This window comes from Lepus europaeus, chromosome 4 (genome assembly GCF_033115175.1).
Source record: "Lepus europaeus isolate LE1 chromosome 4, mLepTim1.pri, whole genome shotgun sequence".
Classification (NCBI taxonomy): Eukaryota; Metazoa; Chordata; class Mammalia; order Lagomorpha; family Leporidae; genus Lepus; species Lepus europaeus.
In genome coordinates this window covers 42,375,448-42,401,293 of record NC_084830.1, presented here as the reverse complement: position 1 = coordinate 42,401,293, position 25,846 = coordinate 42,375,448, and the positions used below count along the sequence as shown (strand labels likewise).

The window sequence follows — 25,846 nt, the reverse complement described above, 5'->3', positions numbered from 1 at the left end:
ACATACGGATTGAGTTAATATATGCATCCTCTTACCCCAAACACAAATCCTCCTTGTGTTCCAGTGTCTGCTGTCACTCCTTACGTTGCTGTTTGAGCCTTTGCTATTTATTGAAAGACCTTGACTACTCAGAAATTGGCAAAATATAGGTAAGCTTCCATTTTCATCTGAAAGTGATCTTAATCCATTAATATGCTCACTATGGGTAATTTGAGATGTTTGTGACTCCCTCTGCAAAAGTATTCTAGGACAGCCTAAAACATAAACATAAAACTTTAAGGTGCTGGAAGTTATGGCTATAAGCATCGATTTATAAATAGTATAGGCTTTTCATAGATGCTATATTTCAAAAATATCATTTATAGGATTTTATCAGTAAATTTCTACATTTATTAAAATATATTTTATATTTATTACATAAGAAGTTATGTAACCCAGTTAGAAAAGAACATTAGAATATTGTGCTTTTTCCATTACATAGATTCCTCTGCCTTATTGTGGTCTTAATTTTGTATATAATTATTTTAATTTCTGTGAGGATTTGGAAAAATATGGTGAGAAATTACACATATTTTTAAAGTTAACAGACCTATAAAGGTATCTGATATCAAGTACAGAGGCTTACCACTGTCCAGGAAAAAAAGTAGCACGAAGACTGCTGAACCGAATCTGGCGTTGTAAGGACAGAACACACTTACAGCAGGGCAACTTGTTACCTGGAGTGTGTCCATGATGGCAGGCTCTGAGCTTCATGAGGAAACAAACCAGCATTTTATCACCTTGCTCTGGTTCTGTGGATAGAACAGAGGAGCCCAGATTTCTTTCTCAATGATTCTACTTCTCAGATGGAGCTGTGTTATCCTCAGCTGGTGAGTCATGTCTTTAGAACTTGACCTCCCATGAATTTATAAAATTTCATAATGGACTTTTCATTTACGTAATATCAGAACCTGTAGAGACTATGAAGCCAGGTAAACATGTATTTTAGGGGGGAAACAGAGGGAGCCTCGTATGAGTTGATTTTAATTTGCCACTTGTCATTTAGGAGCCATTGCAGGAGCGCTGTTCTGATCCATACAGTGCTTCGGCAGTTTTGATGAACATGGTCTACCTTCTTGTCAAGAAATTTGAATTTTCCCCATTTCTGATGATGCCCATCATCAATGCCCATTCTTTTAATGTCTTGAGCAGCCTCAGAGGATATTTTAAAAAGAGCAACTTCTCTTCACAGATCTTCTTCTTTTATGTTCCTAAAAACACAGTCACTTTCAGCTATCTTAACCTTGCTTCTTCTTAGCAGAAAGCTGGTATAGTCTTTATGCTGCAACGTAAACAGAGAGGTCATAAACGTGAGAGGAAATAACTTCCACAACAAAAAGTCAAGGAGGTTAGAGTGATATTAGAAGGGAACCAGAAGGGTTATATTTGTTTAAGCAATGATTCTCTTAAGCAGTCTTATCCTGTAGACACTCTATTTTGCAGTAATACATGAGGAGGGTGCCCCCTGCTGGTAGGCAGAGGTAGATGAGTCCCAAGACTGGGCCCTGAGGTGTTCCCCCTCTTAAAGCCATATTACTTTCAATCTTCAACTCCACTCAAAATCTTTATTGCACGCCCCACACAAATACAAACTTTAGAAAAGTAATGCTGAGGCTGACAATGTGGTATAGTGGGTAAAGCCACCACCTGCCGCGCCGGCATCCCATACGGGCACCGGTTTGAGTCCCAGCTGCTCCCTTGCAATCCAGCTCTCTGCTATGGCCTGGGAAAGCAGTAGAAGATGGCCCAAGTCCTTGGGCCCCTGCGCTCACATGGGAGACCTGGAAGAAGCTCCTGGCTCCTGGCTTCAGATCGGCACAGCTCCAGCTGTTGCAGCCATTTAGGGAGTGAACCATTGGATGGAAGGCCTCTCTGTCTCTCCCTCTGTCTCTGTGTGTGTCTGTTTCTGCCTCTCTGTAACTCTTCCTTTCAAATAAATAAATTTTTTAAAAACGTATTATGCTGTTTTTAAAGCATTTTAACGGGGCCAGTGTTGTGGCATAGCAGGTTAAGCTACTGCCTGCGGCACCAGCATCCCATATGAGTACCAAGTCAAGTCCTGGCTGCTCCACTTCTGAACCAGCTTCCTGCTAATGGCCTGGGATAGCAGTAGAAGATGGGCCAAATGCTTGGGCCTCTAAACCCATGTGGGAGATCTGGATGAAGTTCCTGGCTCCTGATTTCGGACTGGCCCAACCCTGGGCACTGTGGCAATTTGGGGAGTGAACCAGCAGATGGAAGACTTCTATCTCCCTCTCTTGCCCCCCCATCCCTTCTGTAACTCTGCCTTTCAAATAAATAATTTTTTTAAAATAGAAAAGCACTTTAAGAGACAACGATTGGGGCTGGCACTGTGGTGTAGTGGGTAAAGCTGCTGCCTGCAGGGTCGGCATCTTATATAGGCGCCAGTTTGGGTCCCAGCTGCTCTATTTCCTATCCACCTCTCTGCTATGGCCTGGGAAAGCAGTGGAAGATGGCCCAAGTCCTTGGGCCCCTGCACCCACATGGGAGACCCAGAAGAAGCTCCTGGCTCCTGGCTTTGGATCAGCTCAGCTCCGGCCATTGTGGCCAACTGGGGAGTGAATCAGTGGATGGAAGACCTCTTTCTCTCTCTCTGCCTCTCCTTCTCTCTCTGTGTAACTCTGACTTTCCAGTAAATAAATAAATCTTAAAAAAAAAAAAAAAAAAGACAATGATTGGGGCCAGTGCTGTGGCTTAGCAGGCTGTCTCTGCCTAGAGCGTCAGCATCCCATATGGACACCGGTTCATGTCCCAACTGCTCCTCTTCCAATCCAGCTCTCTGCTAACAGCCTGGGAAAGCAGTGAACCAGCAGATGGAAGTGCTCTTGCTCTCTCGCTCTCTTTCTCTCCCTCCCTCCTCCCCTCCCTCCCTCCCTCCCTTGCTGTCTCTCTGTAACTCTTTCAAATAAATAAATACACTTTTCAAAAAAGGAAAGAACTGCTACTCATCTGGGAGGACCAGTGAGCGCCGGGCGTCGAGCAGGGCTGTGCTGTGCTGTCGGCTGTTCTGGGACAGCGGCTCTCAATACTGAACGTATCACATACGTATCACACTCGTCTTGTTAAACACATACAGAACGGGGCCCCTTGCCCAGAGCTCCTGATCCTGTAGGTCTGGACCGGAGAGTCTGAATTTCAAGCAAGTCCCCAAGTCATACCGATCCTGCTGGTCCAGGGACCACACTTCGAGAACCGCTGTTCTAGAAGAAACGGTTCCAGCCTTGGTGGCATATTAGAACCAACCAGGGGAACTTTTAAAAATCCCACTGCCCAGGCCCCTTAGACCACTTAACTCCAAATCCCTGAGGCGGGCCCCAGCCCACCGTATGTTCTAGTATGTTCTAGAGCTTCCAGGGGCTGCAACACACAGCCACCGTTGAGAGCCCCTGCCCGGCGCTGCGAGTGAGCTGGGGAATGGCCGTGCTGAATGACGGCACGATTACTGTCCGCGTTTTACCAGTGAGCTGAAGCTGTGGCAGGCATCCCACTGGGGCTCCACGAGGACGCCGGACGCCGATTACCAGGCTCCCACCCCACATCTGCCGCATCCATCTCTGGCGGGCAGGCGCAGGTGTCTGCATGAGTCCTGACGCACACGCAGGCTCTCTGACCTGCCCGAAGCCACACAGCCACTAAGAGGTGGCGTTCCCATCTCCTGCCTCTGGCGGAACCAGCCAGAAAGGCTTTTATTATGAAAGGGGAATGCTGGCATTCACTGGGTTCTTTTCTGAGCTTCTTCACTCAAGACAAGTCCTTCTATATTAACATATGTTTGTCCTGCTCCCTTCCACTACCCATTCCAGGGCAACCCTTGGGTAAACCACTAACCCTTTCTGTGGCCTTGCTTCCTCAACTGACGCACAGGGATGATGGAGAAGAGGGAGGGTGAATGTGGTAATTCACACAAAAGTGCTTAGAATAATGCCCGGCAACCTGTGCTCACCAATAATACCGATGACAACTGTTTTCTCCAGCTGTGATCCGCACAGCAGACCTGAAGGCTCAATTGTTAGCAATGTAAAAGTTGTTTGGTACAGCAAACAGTGCAGAAGTCCTGTGAAACTAAAATATACATACTAGATACACCATAGTATGCAAACCATAAAAGAGAGCTTTTTTTTTTTTTTTTTTTTTTTTTTTTTTTTGGACAGGCAGAGTGGATAGTGAGAGAGAGACAGAGAGAAAGGTCTTCCTTTTGCCGTTGGTTCACCCTCCAATGGTCGCTGCGGCCGGCACATCTTGTTGATCTGAAGCCAGGAGCCAGGTACTTCTCCTGATCTCCCATGCGGGTGCAGGGCCCAAAGACTTGGGCCATCCTCCACTGCCTTCCCGGGCCATAGCAGAGAGCTGGCCTGGAAGAGGGGCAACCGGGATAGAATCTGGCGCCCCAACCGGGACTAGAACCCGGTGTGCCGGCTCCGCAAGGTGGAGGATTAGCCTGGTAAGCCACGGCGCCAGCCAAAAGAGAGCTTCTAAAACATGCACGGGGTATAGACAAACAAGTCATTCAACAATTTTGTGCTCCTCTTGGAAATTTTCTGTGTAAAAATTTCCCTTAGGCCTGCTAGGTGCCACAGTAAAATACTGTACTTCTGTGCTTGTCCTGGGAGTCCAAGCTATATAGAGTAGCTTCTAGGGGCCGTGTTGTGGCACAGTAGGTAAGGCCTCCACCTAGAGCGCCGGCATCCCATGCGGGTGCTGGTTCACATCCAGGCTGTTCCTCTTCCGATCCAGCTCTCTGCTAATGGCCTGGGGAAGCTGTGGAAGATGACCCAAGTCTTTGGGCCCCTGCACCCACGTGGGAGACCCAGAAGTAGCCCCTGACTCCTGATCAGCCCAGTCCCAGCCATTGAGGCCATTTGGGGAGTGAACCAGCAGATAGAAGACCTCTCTCTGTCTCTCCCTCTCTCTGTCTAACGCTGCCACTCAAAGAAATAAAATACATCTTTAAAGAAATAGGATAGCTTCTGAAAAACAAAATTCTGGCTGATTTTTTGGAAAAATGACTTGGATTAAAGGGGGAAGAAGGGCAGATTCATCAAAATGATAGTCTATCAATGACATAAATGTACTCACGGACCTGGTTTTGTAGAATGTGGTATTTTTTACTTTTGCCTTGTTCCGGAACTTCAATCTGCTGGATAGATGAGTGAAATGTCAGCACAGCCTACAGAGGCAAGCGCACAAATGCTCTACTTAATCAGCACATCTCCCATGCCACACTAATCCTCTTACTGGTCCCACGGGGCCGGGGCCGCAGGCACACCTGCTTGTCACTGGCGCATTCCCCCCTTCATTTGCAAGGGTCTAAATCGAGTTCCCAGTGTTTAATATGGGCGGTTGCCTGTGGATTTTGTGATTTAACGCGGCTTTGGGAAGGACTTTGCACGAAATGCAATGTACTGCTAAATCCCGAAATAATCCACGGAGCTCCAATCCGCACGCTGAGCGTGAGCCAAACGCGGGCTTAGTCAGAGGCACCATTAATCAAACAAAGAATCCAACTGAAGTTCGAGACACTTGAGTAGACCTCTCGGACATGGGTACACTTAATACACTGGCCAGAGTCCCCGCCGGGAACAGATGGCACAGGACCCAAGGGCACTGGAGGAGACTTTCAAAAAAGGAGCTCTTCAACCCCGGCTTAGGAGCGGTGTGGGCAGGACTGAAGCAAATCAATGACAGGATGTTGGGGCCCTCTCGGTGCTAGCAACAGGGAACTGCAAGGCGGGGCACAGGGTTGCACCAGCTCCAGGCCTGCAGGGGCAAGGGGAGCCGAGCAGCTGCGGCTGCAGGGGGAGAGGCTGCCTGACAGCCTGGAGTAGGATGAGAACCGACCCAGCCAGGGTCTGGAGGGCAGGAGTCCCTCACGGAGGGCAAACGCTCTACTCTTCCACAGTGTGCATCAGTTTTAGATGGCTTTTCTCTGCGCTACTTTCAGACGACAGGGAAACAGACTTCTATTTGTCCTCAGACACTTGCGTTGTCTTGGCTTTCTTTATAGGTAGCTAAACCTATATCTGATGAACACATTTTATTTTCAAAAAAAAAATTCTTTAGAATTCTGTTCTTGTTAAGAGCAGCAAAGACAAAATTTTTTTCAGGTTCTGTGTAGGAGTATAGCTGTTAGAAAACTTATTTTATTTTTCTTTTGGTTTGTGGTTAATACTGCTTTTAAGGATTTAACTTTTTTTTTTTTTTTTTTTTTTTTGCTGTGGTGTGTTTATATTCTTTAGTGCATCTACTTCCCTCAAATTTTAACGATCTTTTTATAAGCAGCTCAAGTCTTATCTGTGAAAGTATTAACTAAAGCTAACTAACTAAATTTAGCACTGAATTTCTTTTCTTACTCATTCTTTCTTTCTAGAATAAAACCAGTATCACTATTTCATCAGCTTCCTGGGCCATCTGCTCTATTTATGCAGCTCATTTGAATACAGTTTCCTGCTTGTGCCCCCAGATTCTTCAAGATTATTAAAATCTTGGGTTCAGAGTGATTCTTGCAAAATCGAGACCTCTCTGCTCTGGCCCATAGAACTCGTCTGTAAGTGACACGTGTCCGCACAGACTGTGTGATCGCCTAGGAAACCGCCGAATGGGACGGCCATGTGACTCAAGCTACCGTAAGCCACTACAGGATTTTCACCCACCGTCCTGTGTGCTGGGGCCCAGCACTCCATGTTAGCTCAAACAGCTCGGCGGTGTCATCCTCTTTACCTTCCACCAGCCCCTTCAGCCAAGGGCTTTGGAGATGAAATTCCAGGTTGAAGGGCAGATAATCCCTATGACATTGTCTTAAAAAGCCAATTTTCAAGAGCAAAGGTCTTAAACTTTCTTTCCAAGAAACACAATACGTAAAGAGATCCTTTTTTGAAAGAAAAACTTGTTGCATGTCTAGATAAAGCAGAACAAGAGACTTGACGGATAGGCTGAGGTCACTGTCAGCCACGTAGATCAATTGACAGATTTCAATTTCTATGCAAACCTCAGCAGTGTGGTGTGGTGATTGCTTTTCTCGGAAACATTAAATAGACATCTACTTTCCACATTGTATTGAGCTGGCTCTTTAGCTGCTCACTGTATAAGTATTTCCTGCATCAAATAGCTTACATATCATTCACCCTCATTGGAGAGCCCTTCTCTCATTTAATGAGGCTACTTCAGTTGATTGCTTTTTTCTTTCTTCTTCTCCCTCTTCTTTATATATAATAATCACAGCCATCCTGCCTGAGAGCTTGGATTTTACACTCTTTTAAGAGGAGCCTCCTTCACATACTACCCACTAGTATATGGGGAACTGTTCAGCCACCAAGAAGCAGTGAATTTATTTTCCCTAGAAAAATATTTTCAGTTCCGCAAGAAACAGAAATGAGTATAAGATACAATTATTTTCTTAGAAAGAAATCTGTAAAGTAAAGGTCAAGGTTCAACTATAAAGATGGCATCCACCCTCTTAGGCAGGACTAAATATGAATGGAAACAGTAGGGAAAAAGTGCCAAATGTTTCCTGACGCATTTTTAAAAGATCAGGATAATACTATGCAAAAGAACTGTGCTTACAAATGTTAGCCGGGCATCGCTATGAGTGATCATTTAAAAAAAAAATCAAGCTGGCGGTCTTATTTTGAGACATGCTTAAATCATGGTGATGAAAAGGAACTCAGAAAAACTTAACATTTCAGTAAATTTTTTTACAGCCCCCTTTACTTACTTCCTTAGGCCTGTAACAAATACACACAGACTAGAAAAAAATACTGCTTAATTTTGCATTGTGAAAGTTACAGCCTGGAGAGTTGCTTGTCCTCAATGGCTTCTCCAACTGCCAAAGGTGTCTTCATCAGGCACAATGGAAGCCCCAAGAGGCTGTGGACTCTTTAAAGAGACACACTCTGGAGCTTCTTTAAGATCTTCACTTGGGGCCAGCACTGTGGCGCAGCAGGTTAATGCCCTGGCCTGCAGTGCCTGCATCCCATAAGGGTGCCGGTTTGAGTCCTGGCTGCTCCATTTCCGATTTAGCTCTCTGCTGTGGTCTGGGATGGCAGTGGAAGATGGCCCAAGTCCTTGGGTCCCTGTACCCATGTGGGAGACCTGGAAGAAGCTGCTGGCTCCTAGCTTCGGATCAGCCCAGCTCCAGCCATTGCAGCCACTTGGGGTGCAAACCAGTGGATGGAAGATCTCTCTCCCTCTCCCTCTTCCTCTCCCTCTCTCTGCCTCTCTCTGCCTCTGCCTCTGCATCTCTGTAACTCTAGATCTTCCCTGCTGAGTTAAAGTTGCCCTCAAGATCCTTTGTGACCTAGATTTTTAGGACAAACTGCAAAGCCTCCGTGTAGGAGAAAGCAGAAGTAGAACAACACAGATTCGAGGGCTAAAGAATTCGCAGTCATCTAAAGATGACCTCACATTGGGCAAAGGCTTGAAGTCTGAAGACTTCCCTCTGCCCTGCCACTCTGACCGCTCTAACCGCTGTGCCACCAGGAGGAAGCCAGGAAGCCAGCTCTCCTCTGTGGGGTGTGGTTTCCTCCCCTGGGGCCAGCAGGGGCGGAGTCTGGCCTCCAGAGTCCACGGATGGTGGGAACGCAAAGGGAGAGAGAGAGAGATGCAGAGAAGAGCGCTCACCATTTCCGGGTTCTCGGCAGCTAACTTGTCCATCTTTTCCAAGATCATCTTTTTCAAGCAGCTACTCAGCAAAAAAGCCTAAGAAATCCAGAAATAAGAAACTCTCTCAGTTGAAGAGGTCTTTGTTGTCTTTCTCTCCCTCCTCACGCCACTAGGCAGGTGATAAGCTCCGCCTTTCAGAGCACACTTCCAAGAGTTTAGATTTCTTCTTCAATGTCCAACAATTTGCATAAAGTACAATTAGCACATAGCCATCCATTTTCTCAACTACATGGGTATCTTTTTTTTTCTTTTTCTTTTTCTTTTTTTTTTTACAGGCAGAGTGAACAGTGAGAGAGAGACAGAGAGAAAGGTCTTCCTTTTTGCAGTTGGTTCACTCTCCAATGGCCGCCGCGGTTGGCACACCGCGCTGATCCGAAGCCAGGAGCCAGGTGCTTCTCCTGGTCTCCCATGGGGTGCAGGGCCCAAGCACTTGGGCCATCCTCCACTGCACTCCCTGGCCACAGCAGAGAGCTGGACTGAAAGAGGGGCAACCGGGACAGGATCGGTGCCCCGACCAGGACTAGAACCCGGTGTGCCGGCGCCGCAAGGCGGAGGATTAGCCTAGTGAGCTGCGGCGCCGGCCATACATGGGTATCTTTACAGTAAATTCAAAAGAACTTTTTTCGTTTATTTGAGACGCTGAGACAGAAGAGAGAGTATACTAACCCATTGGTTCAATCCTAAATGCTCAGGGCTCCAAAGCCGGCAACCAAGAATCCAGTTCAGGCCTCCCAGGTGAGTGGCAGGAACCCAGTTGCCCAAGCCATCGCCACTGCCTTGTAAGGTCTGAATTAGCAGGAAGTTAGAGCCAGGAGCTGCAGCAGGGTGTCAAACCACATACCCTCACATGGGATGTGGACAGAGCTAAGCACTAGGCCAAACCCCAGCCCCATTTTTACAGCAGATTTTAAAAAGAGGTTAAAAATGTTCAGGATCTCATTACTAATATTTCTCCTTTTAAAACCCCCTCTGTGGGGCCGGCGCTGTGGTGTAATAGACTAAGCCTCTGCCTACAGCGCCGGCATCCCATATGGGCACTGGTTGGAGTCCCGGCTGCTCCTCTTCTGATCCAGCTCTCTGCCATGGCCTGGGAAAGCAGCAGAAGATGGCCCCAGTGCTTGGGCCCCTGCACCCACATGGGAGACCCAGAAGAAGCTCCTGGCTCCTGGCTTCAGATCAGCCCAGCTCCGGTCACTGCGGCCATTTGGGGAGTGAACCAGCAGATGGAAGACTTTTTTGTCTCTCCTTCTGTCAATAATTCTGCCTCTCAAATAAATCTTTTTTTTTTTTAAAGTAATATACTAGGACCTATTGCTTTGAATGAAATAAAAATTAGTTATATTTCTTCATTTCTTTTTTTAATACAAGAGAATTTTGAAAAGTTTATGGAAAATGGAGATTAAAAATAAGTATATTTTGCTGCAAAAATTTTGAAATTCATGCATACTCCTTCCACAATATACATTTTCCATGTCTTTTCTAAAGACTTCTTATTTGCATGGATTTCAATTTTTTTGGGCACTAAAATAAGCTCATCTTTTAATTCCATTTTCCCATATGCATTTTGAAGTCGGTACCTTCCTATATTTAATCACTCACATTCAAGAATGAGGGTTGGCTCCAACACTATCTGTGGCCTAATCATCACTGTGAAGGCCAAGACACACGATTGTACATCTTGCTGCACAAAGCCAGGCACTCCCTTGTTGCAGGACTCCAGCTCTATGTGCTGAATTTAAGGTCCCCTGTGATGGTGCCACTTGTCCCTTTCCCACTAACATTTTTCCTTTCCTATCCTTCTCTTTAATTTTGGCTTGCTGTCTTCTCTTTTGGCCCTACTAATATCTGAGCCAATGGAAGCTCTGAGCTAGAGGCTACAGAACCTTAGCACAAGGTCATGTTCAAAGATGGAAGGAATGATGGGGGAGAGGAGGGAGGAGAGAGAAATCCAGGTGGGAGTGGAGCCAAGGCAGAAAGGCTTTAGTGGGAATGGCTCTGTGGGGCAGCAGGTTGGGCTGCTGCCTGCCATACTCGCATCCCATAATGGAACACCAGTCTGAGTCCAGGGACATGGGAGACCTGCAAGGAGCTCCTGGCTCCTGACTTGGGCCTGGCCAAGACCTGGCCATCGCAGCATTGCTTCCTAGCGGGTAAAGCCACCACCCGCAATGCTGGCATCCCACATGGGCACCAGTTTGAGTCCTGGCTGCTCCACTTCTGATCCAGCTCTCTGCTAATGCACCTGGGAAAACAGAATAGCCCTTGCATTCACTTGGGAGATCCAGAGGTAGCTCCTTGTTCCTGGCTCTGGCCTGGCCTAGCCTAGGCCATTGCAGCCATCTGGGGAGTGAACCAGTAGATAGAAGATCTCTCTCTCTCTCTCTCTCTCTCTCTCTCTCTCTCTCCTTTTCCTCTTGAAAAATTTATTTATTTTAAAGGCAGAGTTACAGAGATAGAGAGTGAGAATGAGAGAGAGAGAGAGAGAGAGAGAGAGAGAGAGAGAATATCTTCCATTTGCTGGTTCACACCACAAATGGCTGCAATAGACGGGGCTCAGCCAGGCCAAAGCTAGGAGACTGGAACTCCATGTGGGTCTCCCATGTGGGTAGCAGGGCCCAAGAACCTGGGCCATCTTCTGCTGCCTTCCTAGGTGCATTAGCAGGGAGCAAGAACAGAAGTGGAACAGTTGGGACTCAAACTGGTGCTCATGTGGGATGCTGGCATCACAGGTAGCAGCTTAACCTGCTGTGTCAGAAGACCAGGCCCAGGACTCATTTGTTTAACTTAGGATTTTCATTTAATACTTTGGACTCTAGTAGAATAAATGTCAATGCAAAGATTTATCCAGGGGCAGCGCTGTGGCACAGTGGGTTAACGCCCTGGTCTGAAGTGCCGGTATCCCATATGGAAGCTGGTTCAAGACCTGGCTGCTCCACTTCTGATCCAGCTCTCTGCTATGGCCTGGGAAAGCAGTAGAAGATGGTCCAAGTCCTTGGGCCCCTGCACCTGCATGGGAGACTTGGAAGAAGCTCCTGGCTCCTGGCTTTGGATGGGCATAGCTCCGGCTGTTGCAGCCAACTGGGGAGTTGGAAGACTTCTCTCTCTCTCTTTGCCTGTCCTCTCTCTGTGTAACTCTGACTTTCAAATAAATAAATAAATAAATATTTTTTAAAAAGATTAATCCATTGTAGAACATCTAGAGTTCGATTTCAATTGAATTTGGTATTTAGAAAATCAGATTGTCCCTACTTTGGAGTAGTGGGATTTCTACTCCAATTTTAATTCTAAGTTAAACATGAGTAACGTGCTCCCAACAGCCACGGCCTCTCCTACAAGACCTTGATTTTGTTTGGGATGATAAAGTGCCAACCCCCAGGCAATTATTCATGCTTCCGCTAAGCCAACCACAAATTCTGTTCCTCTTTGCTAGACTCCCTTGCAGCTAAGACATGATAGAAGATCTGCTGGGTAAAGCTTTTGCGTTCCAGATAAGAGATATAGCTTTTCACCTTCTTGGGGGCCAGGGTCTGCTAGTAAGTCCAGCCCACCACATGTTTTTGTAAATAAAGCTTTACAGTCAGATTCATTTGTTTATGAATTGCCTACGGCTGCTTTTAAGTAGCAGCAAAAGAGACCATAGGAATCTCAACTGGTAAACTATTTACCATCTGGCTCTTTAAGAAATGTTTGCCGACTCCTGGTTGAAGCCACTATTGGTTGAGCCTGCTACTCCTTAATGACTAAAGTCATTTCTAACCGACATGAAGACATGATGACTAAGAAGACAAAACAAAAATGAAAGGTATCACAGTCCAGCAGGGGAGAACACAGCACTCTCTCCTGCCCGCCCTGCCCTTGCATCACTGTGTAGAAGATGTTCCGCTCTGCTGGAGAACTCACCTGTTTGGTATAAATGACAAACCACTGCCAGCGACTCTCCTCGCTGTATTGGAATCTGAGCTCCAAGTCCTGGTGGAGAGTTCGCTGGGGCCCATCTCTCTCTAGCAGGGTCCCCTGCAGAGGGAAAGATATGACTGAACACGCTACAGTAAGTTAAGTGCCTGTGAATGTGGTGGGCAAGTTGCCAACATGAGTGAGACTACCCCAAATCCCAAGACGCCCTCAGTCTACTGAGGAGCCCTGTTTGGACACCACAGTTTGATATAGTAAATGGCAGAAGAGAGGCAAACAGAAGCCTACAGAAGTAAACAGAATGGGCACCCAACCCAAGTCGGGGCTGGGACGGATGTGGGGGGGAGGAGGCAGTCTTCCTGGAGGGAGCAGCACCTGAGCAGAACAGCTACCCAAGTTTGTTGTGGTTTTTGTTCATTTGTGTGCAAGGGGGAAGGAAGCATGTGGGGGAGTGAGAGGTGATTCCTGGTGGGAGGAACGGCAAGTGCTAAGGTACTGGGGCATAAGGGAGCCTGGCTTGCTGGGGACCTTGCAGGTGACTGCGTGTGGCTGCAGCATGGGCGGCAAGGCACGGCAGGGGATAGAGAGGCAGGGCCCAGTCCTGAAAGCGTGGTAGGGGGTGTCTGGGGTGTCTGCTACCCGGCATCCATCCTTCTTCCTCCTAGTAACAGAGTCTCAAACTCCTGGAGCAAAACCAGCCCTTTTCCACGGTGGGCTATCCACGTAGGACTGTCAAGGAGTGACAAGTCAGAGGGTGGCGTCAGATCCACGCGTAGGCCAAGCAGACACACACTCCCTGGGCCCTTCGTCTCATTCCAGAAGACAGAGGCCCAAGAAGCAGGTCCTGATGGAGAGTCGGTCTCCTAGCTCCCTTGCTTCCTGACTGGCCTACGCCCCTTCTCCAGTTCTTCCTTTGACTTGGTAGGTTCATCCGCAGCTGTCCAACAGACCCCCTTTTCCTCACTCCCGTAAGGTGTATCGGTGTCTGCTACTCACCTCCCGAGAGTCCTAACTCTCGCAGGACTTGTAAACGAAGCTAAGGATGCCAGACCTCATCCTGAACACAGCAGACATTCATTACGAGGTCTTTCAAGCTGAACAACAATACAATTAGACTTCTGTCTCGGCAATAGTGCCCAGGCAGCATCAGTCTAGACAATGAATCAGGAAGTAGCTTCAGACACAAAACATCAGCTAGTGCAAGACTCTCAGCCCAGAGAGAAGGAGAACAGACGAGGGGAGCACCAGGAAGGACTTGGCCAGCAGAGGGAAGCTAACAGAGCAGAGCGTTCTCGCAGAGCCAGGGACAAAGAAAAGTTTGGAGAAGCTGCGGTTTGAAGAGTCGGGGGTGGGGGGCAGAATACCAAGGGGGAGGGATTTCTCCATGCAGAGCGCCCAAGTGCTCTTCTCCACTCTCCGGATGCAGGATGAATAACCTGTGAGTGTGCGGGATGGGACGCCATGAGGCTGGGCACACAACTACTGACAGCAGGAGGCTGAACAGTTCTGGGTGTTCACAAACATGGCAGGAAAGAGCTCATGTTTCTATCAGGCAGAGTAGAGAGACACCAGACAAGTATCGGGTAGAGAAAGGTTAATAGTAAGCCTCACACGGCCAGCACTGTGGTATGCTAGGCTAAGCTTCTGCCTGGGGCACCTGCATCCCATATGGGCGCCGGTACATGTCCTGGTTGCTCCAATTCCGATCCAGCTCTATGCTATGGCCTGGGACAGCAGTGGAAGATGGCCCAAGTCCTTGGGCCCCTGCATCCGCGTGGGAGACCTGGAAGAAGTTCCTGGCTCCTGGCTTTAGATCAGCTCAGCTCCAGGCATTGTGGCCTTTGGGGAGTGAACCAGCGGATGGAAGACCTCTCTCTCTTTCTCTCTCTCTCTGCCTCTCAATTAAATAAACAAATCTTAAAAGTAAGCCTCAAACAAGTAAAGCCAATCCCAAGGAATCTAACCGCATGCCAGAGTAATAGCCTTAAAAGGAAGGTAATAAAATCTGGTCTTCAACAATGTGAAAGCCACAGTGTTTGGCAAACTACAAAAAATGATGTGGGGAGCTGGTGTGGTGGTGCAGCGACACTGACATCCCATACTAGAGTGTAGGTTCGAGTCCCGGCTGCTCCATTTCTGATCCAGCTTCCTGCTAATGCACTTGGGAAGGCACCAGATGATGACCCAAATGCCTGGGCCTCTGCCATCCATGAGGGAGACCAGGCTGGAGCTCCTGGCTCCTGGCTTTGGCCTGACCCAGCTCCAGCTGTTGCTGCTATCTGGGGAGTGAACCAGGGAATGGAAGATCTCTCTCTCTCTCTCTCTCTACCTCTCTCCATGTAACTCTGCCTTTCAGATAAGTAAATCTTAAACAAAACCAGTCACAAACACAAATATTATACGATTCTATTAACAGGCAATGTCCTGAATAGGCAAATGTAGTCTATAGGGACCGAAAGTGGATGGCTAACTTCTTAGGGCTGGTGGCCATGGGGTGATAAGAAAGTGATAGTTAAGGGGTATAGGTGATTTTTCAAAAGTGTTCTAAAGTGCAAGTGTTCTAAAATTGACCATGGTGATGGCTATACACCTCTGTGAATATATGAAGTACCATTGAGTTGTTGCTTTACACAGGCGAGTTGTATGGTATCTGAATGATTGCGACAAAACTGTTACAATGACAGAAAATGACTGTGGCATTGGTAGACACATTTATCTGCACAACAGAACAGAGAACCCAGGAACAGACCCACTCAAGCATGGCCAAGTGACTTTTGAAAGAAGGGCAAAAGCAACTTGACAGAGGAAAGACAGCCGTTTCAATGAATGGCGCTGGGGCAGTAGGGACTCCCACATGCAACAAAGGGAGCCTCACCCCAAGTGTCACACACCATGCAAATGCACCCTATTTAACTGTAAAACCTGCAACTATAAAACTTCTAAGAAAAGAACAGAACAAAATCTTCGTGTCTTAAGGCTCAGAAAAAAACTCTTGGTCTTGATCCCCAAAACACACAATCCACAGAGAAAAGAATGATGAGTTTGAGTTCATCAAAAGTAAAAAATTTTGCTCTATTAAGAGGAGGAAAACTACAGAGAGGGAAAACATTTGCAAACCAGATGGCCAGCAAAGACAAGCATCTAAAACATACAAAGAACTCTTCAGGCCAGCGCCACGGCACAGTAGGTAATCCTCCACCTGCAGTGCCGGCATTCCACATGGGCGCCGGTTCAAGTCCAGGCTGCTCCTCTTCCAATCCAGCTCTCTGCTATGGCCTGGGAAAGCAGTGGAAGATGGCCCAAACCTGCACCCATGTGGGAGATCCAGAGGAAGCTCCTGGCTCCTGGCTTTGGATCAACGCAGCTCTGGCCACTGGAACCATTTGGGGAGTGAGCCAGCAGATGGAAGACCTTTCTCTCTGTCACTGTCTGTAACTTTACCTCTCAAGTAAATAAATAAAACCTTTAAAAACATACACACACACACACACACACAAGGAACTCTCAAAATTCGATAGTAAAGGCCGGCGTTGTGGCTCAGTAGGCTAATCCTCCACCTTGCAGCACCAGCACACCGGGTACTAGTCCCGGTCGGGGCACCGATCCTGTCCCGGTTGCCCCTCTTCCAGGCCAGCTCTCTGCTGTGGCCAGGGAGTGCAGTGGAGGATGGCCCAAGTTCTTGGGCCCTGCACCCCATGGGAGACCAGGAGAAGCACCTGGCTCCTGCCATCGGATCAGCGCGGTGCGCCGGCCACAGCGCGCCTACCGCAGCGGCCATTGGAGGGTGAACCAACGGCAAAAAGGAAGACCTTTCTCTCTGTCTCCCTCTACTGTCCACTCTGCCTGTCCAAAAAAAAAAAAAAAAAAAAAATCGATAGTAAAAACAATTCAATTAGAAAGTGGGTAAAACAGATATTTCACCAAAGAAGATATACAGATGGCAAATACGCACAGGAGATGTTTAACATCATTAGCTGTGAGGGAAATGCAAACTAAAACCACAAGATACCATTACATTCCCATCAGAATGACTAAAATAAAAAATAGCGATGACACCAACGCTGGTGAGGGTGCAGAGGAACTAGATCCATCATATTCTGCTGGTGGGCATGGAAAATGATACCATTCGATAGTTTCTTAAAAACCTAAACACCTGGCCGGCGCCGTGGCTTAACAGGCTAATCCTCTGCCTTGCGGTGCCAGCACACCAGGTTCTAGTCCCGGTCGGGGCGCTGGATTCTGTCCCGGTTGCCCCTCTTCCAGGCCAGCTCTCTGCTGTGGCCAGGGAGTGCAGTGGAGGATGGCCCAGGTGCTTGGGCCCTGCACCTGCATGGGAGACCAGGAGAAGCACCTGGCTCCTGGCTTCGGATCAGCAGGATGCGCCAGCCGCAGTGGCCATTGGAGGGTGAGCCAACGGCAAAAAGGAAGACCTTTCTCTCTGTCTCTCTCACTATCCACTCTGCCTGTCAAAAAAAAAAAAAAAACTAAATACCTAATTACCAGATGATCCAGCAATTACAATCCTGAGCACTGAACCCACAGAAATGAAGACTTGTGTTCCGACAAAAGTGAGTACATGAATATTTACAGCTGCTAGATCCACAGCAGCTAAAACTGAAAACACCCAGATGTCTTTCAATGGGTGAATGGTTCGACAAACTTGGCGCATCCACGCCATGGACTACTGCTAAGCAAGAAAAAGAAACTACTGAAACACACAACCTAGATGAATTTCCTAAGAATTATACTAAGTCCAAAAAAAAAAAATTAAGTCAATCCCCCAAATAATTACCATTTACAGACTGTTCCACCCAGTAGCAGAAGACACATTCTTTCATATGAATACAGAGTATTCACCACGCCAGGTCAAATTTGGGGCCAAGAAACAAATTTCCCAAAAGGACTGAAATCACACAATGATTCCAAGGGCAAAGTGTCAGGCAGGGAGATGGCATAGGAGGCTCTTCGACCCGTCCACGCCGGGAATGTTGAGAGCAAGTGGCTAAGGGGGAAAGGGAGATTTCTGAGGGACAGCAAAGTAGAAGCATGGCCAGGGCTCGTTAAACGTGCAGGATAAGGGGGAGTGGGAAGTCAGAGGCAACTCCAAGACTTCCAGCCTGGCAGTTAGGGGACGCTGGTGAAGCCCCATTCACCAGGGGACAGGCAAAAGGGTGCAAGCTCAGGGCAGGCACAAGGGGAACGGACAGGTCTGCTTTGGCAAAGGCTGAGTTTGAGATGTTTGTGCAATGCCCAGGGAGGGTGTCCAAAGGGCACAGGAAATACTGGGCCTGAGACGGAGGGACCTGGTGGTTGATGGCAGACGGTATCTAGCGTCTATCCTAGAAGTGGAACCGCAGGGAACAGCTGCATTTCAGGAGTGCTCAGAGGGAGAGGGTCTACAAAAACAGAGGCAGGAGAAGAGGTGGTTTTATGAAAACATTATTTATTTGAGAGTCGAAGATTGAGAGAGAGATGGAGAGATTGAGAGAGAGAGAGAGTGCTCCATTTGCAGATTCACTCCCCAAAGCTCAGGTCTCCCACGTGGGTGGCAGGAATCAATCATTTGAGCTATCAGAACTCCTTTCACAGAGTTTGCATAGTGGAAAGCTCAAGTCAGGAGCCCAAGCCCGGGATTGAACTCGGGCCCTCCCACATGGGATACAGGTGTCCCAACTGGGATCTTAACCTCTAGGGCAAAGTCTCATGGCAAGAGAGGGTGTTTTGAGAAAGAAAGCATGGTGGATGGTATCACATGCCACAGGGAAGCCCTAGGTCAGCTAGAAAATCCCCACGGATGGAGCACGTAGGTGTGCGGGTTGCTCTAGGTTGCTTTTGTCCTCTACTACTTAACTTCAGTTTTCGTTGCAAAGAACTAATCCCACTTAGCTCACTGAGTACATGTAAGAATTAAACAATAAATATGGAAGTGCCCAGCCCAGCAGCTGGTACTAAATAGGCTCTCAATCAATCTGACGATGAGGCTTTCTCTTGTAGGGAGAAGGTACCATATGCAAGCTTCAAGGTCCCCTTAAGAAGAGCCTTGCTGGTCAGCATCCAGTTTCCAAGAGTAGAGAGTTTGCCAGCACTGAACACAAAGCAAGTGCTCAATAACAGTAGCCGTTATTCCTACCTGCTATGGTGATGACAGCCACCCAGAGCAGCAGGGAACCATGAGTGGTGTTACCGAGCCAACTGGTAAACCTGTCTCCCTACTGCCGACTTGGTCATCAAGAGCAACGGGGTTTTTAACCCCCAGGTATGTCACGGGAAAAGCAGGCCACCGGTATACTCACGAGGAAAGTGACCTGCCAGCACTTCACCCTGCTCAGCTGGAACGTGACGTCCCGGGTCTGGCCATCCGGTAGGGTTACGCAGCAGCTGATCTCATTGTTGCCGACGCAAAGAACAGCCCGGCAGCCTGGTTCTGGGTAGTCACAGGTGCAGGGATCCAGCTGCACGCACCCGTAGTGCCGCACCTCACGGGCCAGCTCCAGAAACTGCTCCAAAGGGACAAGGATGCGGGGGAGAGAGGAAGCAAAAGATGCAGAAACTTGAAGCCGATGAAAACATCACGTCGGAGGCTATTGCCAGTCTAGGAGGATGCCAGGAACTGAGTCACAGGGAGCACCTTGCTTTTTTATTCTGGGCCACAGAAATGAAGACCACGCCTCTGCGCTGATGACAAGCCGTGGGGAAGCTCGTGGCGTGCCCTGCCAGGGCAGGGGCCATTCCTGCCTCATCCCCATTGTGTCCCTGCACCTGTAACGGTGCTTGGGACACAGCAGGACGGGAAACGCACCATGGGAGGAGTAAGAGTGGGGTGAATAAAATGAATGAGCAGATATGATCTATCGTAGCAGACTATAACAACACACACAGCGAGCGTACGTTTAAAAATGGGGAGACCAGGAGAAGCACCTGGCTCCTGCCATCGGATCAGCGCGGTACGCTGGCCACAGCGCGCCAACCGCAGTGGCCATTGGAGGGTGAACCAACGGCAAAAGGGGAAGACCTTTCTCTCTGTCTCTCTCTCTCACTATCCATTCTGCCGGTCAAAAAATAAATAAAATAAAATGTCTTTTAAAAACTACCTGGAGGCCGGCGCCGTGACTTAACAGGCTAATCCTCCACCTTGCGGCGCTGGCACACCGGGTTCTAGTCCCAGTTGGGGCGCCGGATTCTATCCCGGTTGCCCCTCTTCCAGGCCAGCTCTCTGCTATGGCCCGGGAGTGCAGTGGAGGATGGCCCAAGTGCTTGGGCCCTGCACCCACATGGGAGACCAGGAGAAGCACCTGGCTCCTGGCTTCAGATCAGCGAGATGCGCCGGCCACAGCGGCCATTGGAGGGTGAACCAACGGCAAAAAGGAAGACCTTTCTCTCTCTCTCTCTCTCTCTCTCTCTCACTATCCACTCTGCCTGTCAAAAACAAAAACAAAACAAAACAAAGAAAAACTACCTGGAGATCCACGTTGGAAGAAAAGTAACTTGTTTTTACAGACTGTTTTGATGGTGGTGTTGTCAGAGGAGAGTTTGGAAATGGTCACAAAACAGCAGCACAAGGAGGCCTGTTTTCCTTTTTTTTTTTTTTTTTTTTTTGACAGGCAGAGTTAGTGAGAGAGAGAGAGAGACAGAGAGAAAGGTCTTCCTTCTGTTGGTTCACTCCCCAGATGGCCATAATAGCCGGAGCTGCGCTGATCCGAAGCCAGGAGCCAGGTGCTTCTCCTGGTCTCCCATGCGGGTGCAGGGCCCAAGAACTTGGGCCATCCTCCACTGCCTTCCCGGGCCATAGCAGAGAGCTGGCCTGGAAGAGGGGCAACCGGGACAGAACCGGAGCCCCAACCAGGACTAGAACCCTGAGTACCAGCGCCGCAGGTGGAGGATTAGCCTAGTGAGCCACGGCACCAGTCAAGGAGGCCTGTTTTCTAAAGAGAGAGTTCCAGTACCCCCAGACACCCAGGGGACACTCTTAGGATACTCTGAAAGTTCAGTGTCCCTCTGCTCTCGAAGTGACCCAAGACCACAGGCCAGGTGTGGTTCCAGCGGCAGTCCTGGCATTCTGTCCTATTAGGTTTGTCTAGGATTTTCATTTTTAACAAAGTAGTATTACTAACAACTGCATTTAATAAACTGATATTGGGGGTTGGACTTGTGTAGCAGGAAAAACCGCAGCCTGTGACCCTGGCAACAAATATGAGTACTGGTTAGCGTTCTGGCTGCTCGACTTCCAATCCTGCTCCCTGCTAATGGCCTGGAAAAAGCAGTAAAAGATGGCTCAAGTGCTTGGGCCTCTGCCACCCATGCTGGGAGACCCAGATGAAGCTCCTGGCATTGCAGCCACTTGGGGAGTGAACCAGTAGATGTAAGATCTCTCTCTGTCTCTCCCTCTCTCTGTGTAACTCTTTCAAATAAACAAATCTTTTAAAAAACAATAAATAAATATGGGACTAGCACTGTGGTGTGGTGGGCTGGGCCTTTGCCTGTGGCACCGGCATCCCATATGAGTGCTGGTTCATGTCTAGGCTGCTCCTTTTCCGATCCAGTTCTCTGCTATGGCCTGAGAAAGCAGTGGAAGATGGACCAAGTGCTTGGGCCCCTGCACCTGCATGGGAGACCTGGAAGAAGCTCCTGGCTCCTGGCTCCTGGCTTCAGATTGGCCCAGCTCTGGCTGTTGTGGCCTTCTGGGGAGTGAACCAGTAGTTGGAAGACCTCTCTCTCTCTTTCTCTCTGCAACTCTGCCTTTCAAATAAATAAAATAAATCCTTAAAAAAAAAAATGATAGCTACATAGTGACAACCTGGCTCTTTCCCAAGCCTCTCCTGAAGCAAGGGAGCTCACACCTCTCGTTCAAGAACTATGCTCTCTGACGAAGTGAAACGTGGCGAGACGTAAGTGGAGAGGGACAGCTGACTCTCAGTCTCACGCTGTAGGACACAGCTGTGCTGGGACCCGTGCTGCAGCTTTGGAGATGTGTTCGGCTGCCTGGCCTCCAGCAGGGTCACTGAGACTCATCCTTGGTACCTGTGCAGGGTGGGAGCGGGGCTGGGTCAGCTTGCCCCGGAGTGCTCAGAGAGTGGGCACATGCTCTTGCTACAGGACTTTCTTACTCAGTATAGGGTATGAATCGATCATTGTTTATTTCATGGTTTGAGGGCACTTACAAATGTGCAATCATTCCTTAATTGCAATGAGCTAAAACAAATGAGCTAAATGAGCTAAAACAAATGCAAGTAGTTGTTTAAACATGAAGCCCTCTTTTGCAAGAAAATTGGGGTTGAGTAAGTAACTTACTCAATACACTTGCTGGCATTTGCCATTCAGTGAGGAGATGTCCTTGAGGAAAACCAGAAGACAGCGATCTGCCAGCATGATCTACTTGAAAAATCAGTTCTTTGAAGATGAACTAGAAAACACTGTTAACGCACACGGCAGCAGAAGGTGTGTGTATGTATTTTTCATTTAGAACAAGGGTTAGCAACCTTTTCTGTAAAGAGCTCTATGGGAAATCGTCTCTATTGCCACCACGGACCTCTGCACTGTAGCACGACAGCCACCTCAGACAACGTGGAAACAGGTGTGCTTGACTGTGTGCCAAGAAACCTTCATTGGCAAAACCAATGGCCCGGGGACTGGCGCTTATCTCGGATTTATATCAAAAGGATCTTCTTTAATGCACTCATTTTCCAATTCCACACTTTCTTGTCCATTTCCATCAAGGAAAGCAGTGGCTGTTCGCGCATGGCCTCCGACAGCAGCAGAACTGCACAAGCACTTACGTAACACTGGGTATGCATTAGCACTCTACGGTGCTTTTAGGAAAAACGAGTTCATAGCAGTAAGGCCTCAACTTTGAAATCTAATTCGTGTACTCCAGGTTTTTTTTGTTGTTGTTGTTGTTTGTTTGTTTTACTTATTTTACAGGTAGAGTTATAGACAGAGAGAAAGACAGAAAGGTCTTCCTTCTGTTGGTTCACCCACCAAATGGCCGCTATGGCTGGCACACCGCGCCAAACCGAAGCTAGAATCCAGGTACTTCCTCCTGGGCTCCCATGCGGGTGCAGGGCCCAAGCACCTGGGCCATCCTCCACTGCCTTCCTGGGCCACAGCAGAGAGCTGGCCTGGAAGAGGAGCAACCAGGACTAGAACCCGGCGCCCACATGGGATGCCGGTGCCGCAGGCAGAGGATTAACCAAGTGAGCCACGGCGCCGGCCCCATAACTCTGCCTTTCAAAAAAATATATACAATAAAGTAGAAACCATTTCTTTGTTACGATATGTCTGGCTAGTCAGACCCATATGCACTGCTTGGGAGCAGGAGGCATCTGAATTGGTATCACCGTCAGGAAGGTTTAAAAAGGGATATTCAGAAATATCACCTAAGGAATAGCAGAACACAGCCTCAGAGAGCGAGGTTCGTGGCTGCCACATTCTGAGACCTCCAGCCGAGATCTGGCCCAGGCGCTAGAACACAGAGCGTGCAGATTAATCAGACACTGGCCGCGGCCTCGTGGTGCTCACTGCCAGGGTGATTTATAGAAGCAAATGCTGGAAACAACCTGACTTGCAAGAATAGGAAACCGGCAACTAAGCAAGAACAGGATCATAAAGTGGAATACTGTGTAGTCATTAAAAAGAATGCTGAAGATCTATATTAATTAACTTGGCAAAAGACTCATTAAACACCATCTGTAGTTTTTTCTTTTTAGAATCTTTAAGCAATAAGTTTTTACTAATTGCATAACCAGAAAAATCAATGCACGTGTTCTCATTTTTTAAAAAGAACCTTAGTCTTCAGTGCCTGACAGTTTAATAAATTATAGACAAAGTGCAATTCCACAACATTTCTTAACTCTCCTCCAAGGGGTTTTGTTTGGTGTAATATTTGATTCACCTGTGTTTGATTGTCTTCTTTCTGGAGAGCTTCTAATTTCTGCCTCTGTGCCTGGGTGGGTTTGGCCCATTCTTTGTCAATGTCCTCTTTTGCCTTAAAACAACAGAAATTGTAAAATTAGCAGTCGTGGCAGAAATAAGTTAATCTGACAAAAAGCTCATTGTGTAGCAGAGCTTAAGCGGATCTATATAATGATGGAGCATGTGATAAAGGTTTCCTATTCAGTTAGGGGTAGGAAGAGATTTTGCAACAGTTTGAGGACAACTGAAAACACTTGGCAAAGAAAATAAAATTAGTTCTTTCCCCACACCACCCAGTCAACTAAATCACAGATGAAAATTTAAATGTGAAAAGCCATGAATTAGCCAAAAAATAAAAAGCAAAGGTGAATATTTTTATTTGATCTAGAGGTAGAGAATATCTTGAGATACAAAGACAAAATGTCATAATGAAAGTATAATCACATATAATTATGTGGAAATAGAAAAGCCACCAAGAACAAAACAAAAAAAGTAAATGGGAAAACAGTAAAATGACTGCATGATATACAGCAAAGAGTTAATATTTATGTAAAGCAATAGGAAAAACATAAACATTCTCAATAGGAAAATGGATAGGGCTGGCGCCGCGGCTCACTAGGCTAATCCTCCGCCTGCGGCGCCAGCACCCCGGGTTCTAGTCCCGGTTGGGGCTCCGATTCTGTCCCGGTTGCTCCTCTTCCAGTTCAGCTCTCTGCTGTGGCCAGGGAGTGCAGTGGAGGATGGCCCAAGTGCTTGGGCCCTGCACCCGCATGGGAGACCAGGAGGAAGCACCTGGCTCCTGGCTTCGGATTGGCGCAGCGCGCCGGCCATAGTGGCCATTTGGTGGGTGAACCAACGGAAGGAAGACCTTTCTCACTGTCTCTCTCTGTCTCTCTGTCTCTCTCTCTCTGTCTATAACTCTATCTGTCAAATAATTAAAAAAAAAATGCCCACAACAGCCAGAAACCAGGAACTCCATCCAGGTCTCCTACATGAGCGAAAGAGGCTCAAGGAGTTGAGCCATTATCCATTGCTTCCCAATATCAGGCAATATCTGGAAACTGGATCAGAAAGGGAGTAGCTGGAACTCAAACTCACTCTGATATGGGATATGGGGATCCCAAGTGGTGGCTTAACCTTGCTATACCACAACCCCTGTCTGTACCCCAGTACAACTTTCTAGAGGAAACTAGGCAATGCAAATCTAAACCCACCTACGAGACCTGTTAACACCCATATGGGGAAAAATATTGACAGCCAAGTATTGCCTTTTATAATGAACAAACCTCAGCTAACATATCTATGTGCTTACTGTATGGTGCACAATGTCCCAATTGTGTGCCACAACAGTCAGTCTCCCTAGCCATCCTGTCAGCGGGTAGCTATTGTGACGGAATGCCCAAAATAGGCCATTGAGTCCGGGTATAATGAAAAAACAGGCTATGCAAACAAGAAAAAATAAGTATAATACTTAATGATACGGGAAATTATATGGAATACTTAGTAACACAGGAAAAGCCTATGATGTATTAATATGTGATAAGCACCAAGTTACAAATGAGGCATAGTCAGAAACTTCAGGTTTTTTTTATAAAACAGCAAAAAATAAATATCCACCAAAAGCCAAACAAAAAACCTCATATAAAGACATGAATCAAGGAAATGGATGTGCATATATAGATATATGAAATGTATGTGAACCAAACACACCGAAAAAGTCGACAGTTTGTGTTTATGGGCTGATTTAAGATGTGGGGTGACATTTACTTTCCATTTTGGGCTCTTCCAAGCTTGCAGTTGTTTTATAAGATGAAAGCAGTTTCCATTAAAAAAATTAAAACTGAATATCTGGCTGGGCCTGGCTGCTTGGCTGTGGGTCACCGCCCTCATCGATCTCCCCATACTCCAAATCCCTAAGTTGGTTTCTCAATGATTTCCTAATTCAGTGCAGTTTTCAGTGTGACACTGGGTTCAAAGGCAGACGTCACCTGAAGACAACAGCCTCTTTGGAAGCAAAGAGAAAAATAGAAGTAATGAAGCCTGCTGCTCCAGGTACCTCCAAGGCTCTCTCCTCCTTCTTCTGGTACCGTCTCCTGTTTCCTTCAGCCAGCCTGGCCTCCGGGGAGACTCAGGTCTTACTGTCCATCCCATCAGCGGTGCTAACTTAGCCTCTCTTCCCTGATTGTCCATGACTGTGCCTCGGTTAGACCGGCAACCCCTCAAGGGAAGCCCCATGCCCTTGACCTGGGTGCACCTTGCCCAGTGTCCTACGTACAACAAGCACCCAACAATCTCTGCCAATCAGCAG

The 25,846-nt window shown here is 47.7% G+C and overlaps 1 protein-coding gene across 1 annotated transcript in view; it reads right to left on the bottom strand.

The window, feature by feature from the left end:
• Positions 1–1,225: 1,225 nt before the first annotated feature.
• The window catches only part of SNX31 (sorting nexin 31), a 58,871-nt gene continuing 34,250 nt past the window's right edge, over positions 1,226–25,846 (bottom strand). Inside the window, exons 9-14 of the mRNA XM_062189487.1 lie at positions 23,519–23,611; positions 18,924–19,127; positions 12,619–12,732; positions 8,677–8,754; positions 5,141–5,197; positions 1,226–1,321 (exon numbers count right to left, since the gene is read on the bottom strand). Coding sequence (XP_062045471.1) covers positions 1,226–1,321; positions 5,141–5,197; positions 8,677–8,754; positions 12,619–12,732; positions 18,924–19,127; positions 23,519–23,611 — 642 coding nt within the window. The remainder of the gene's footprint in view (positions 1,322–5,140; positions 5,198–8,676; positions 8,755–12,618; positions 12,733–18,923; positions 19,128–23,518; positions 23,612–25,846) is intronic.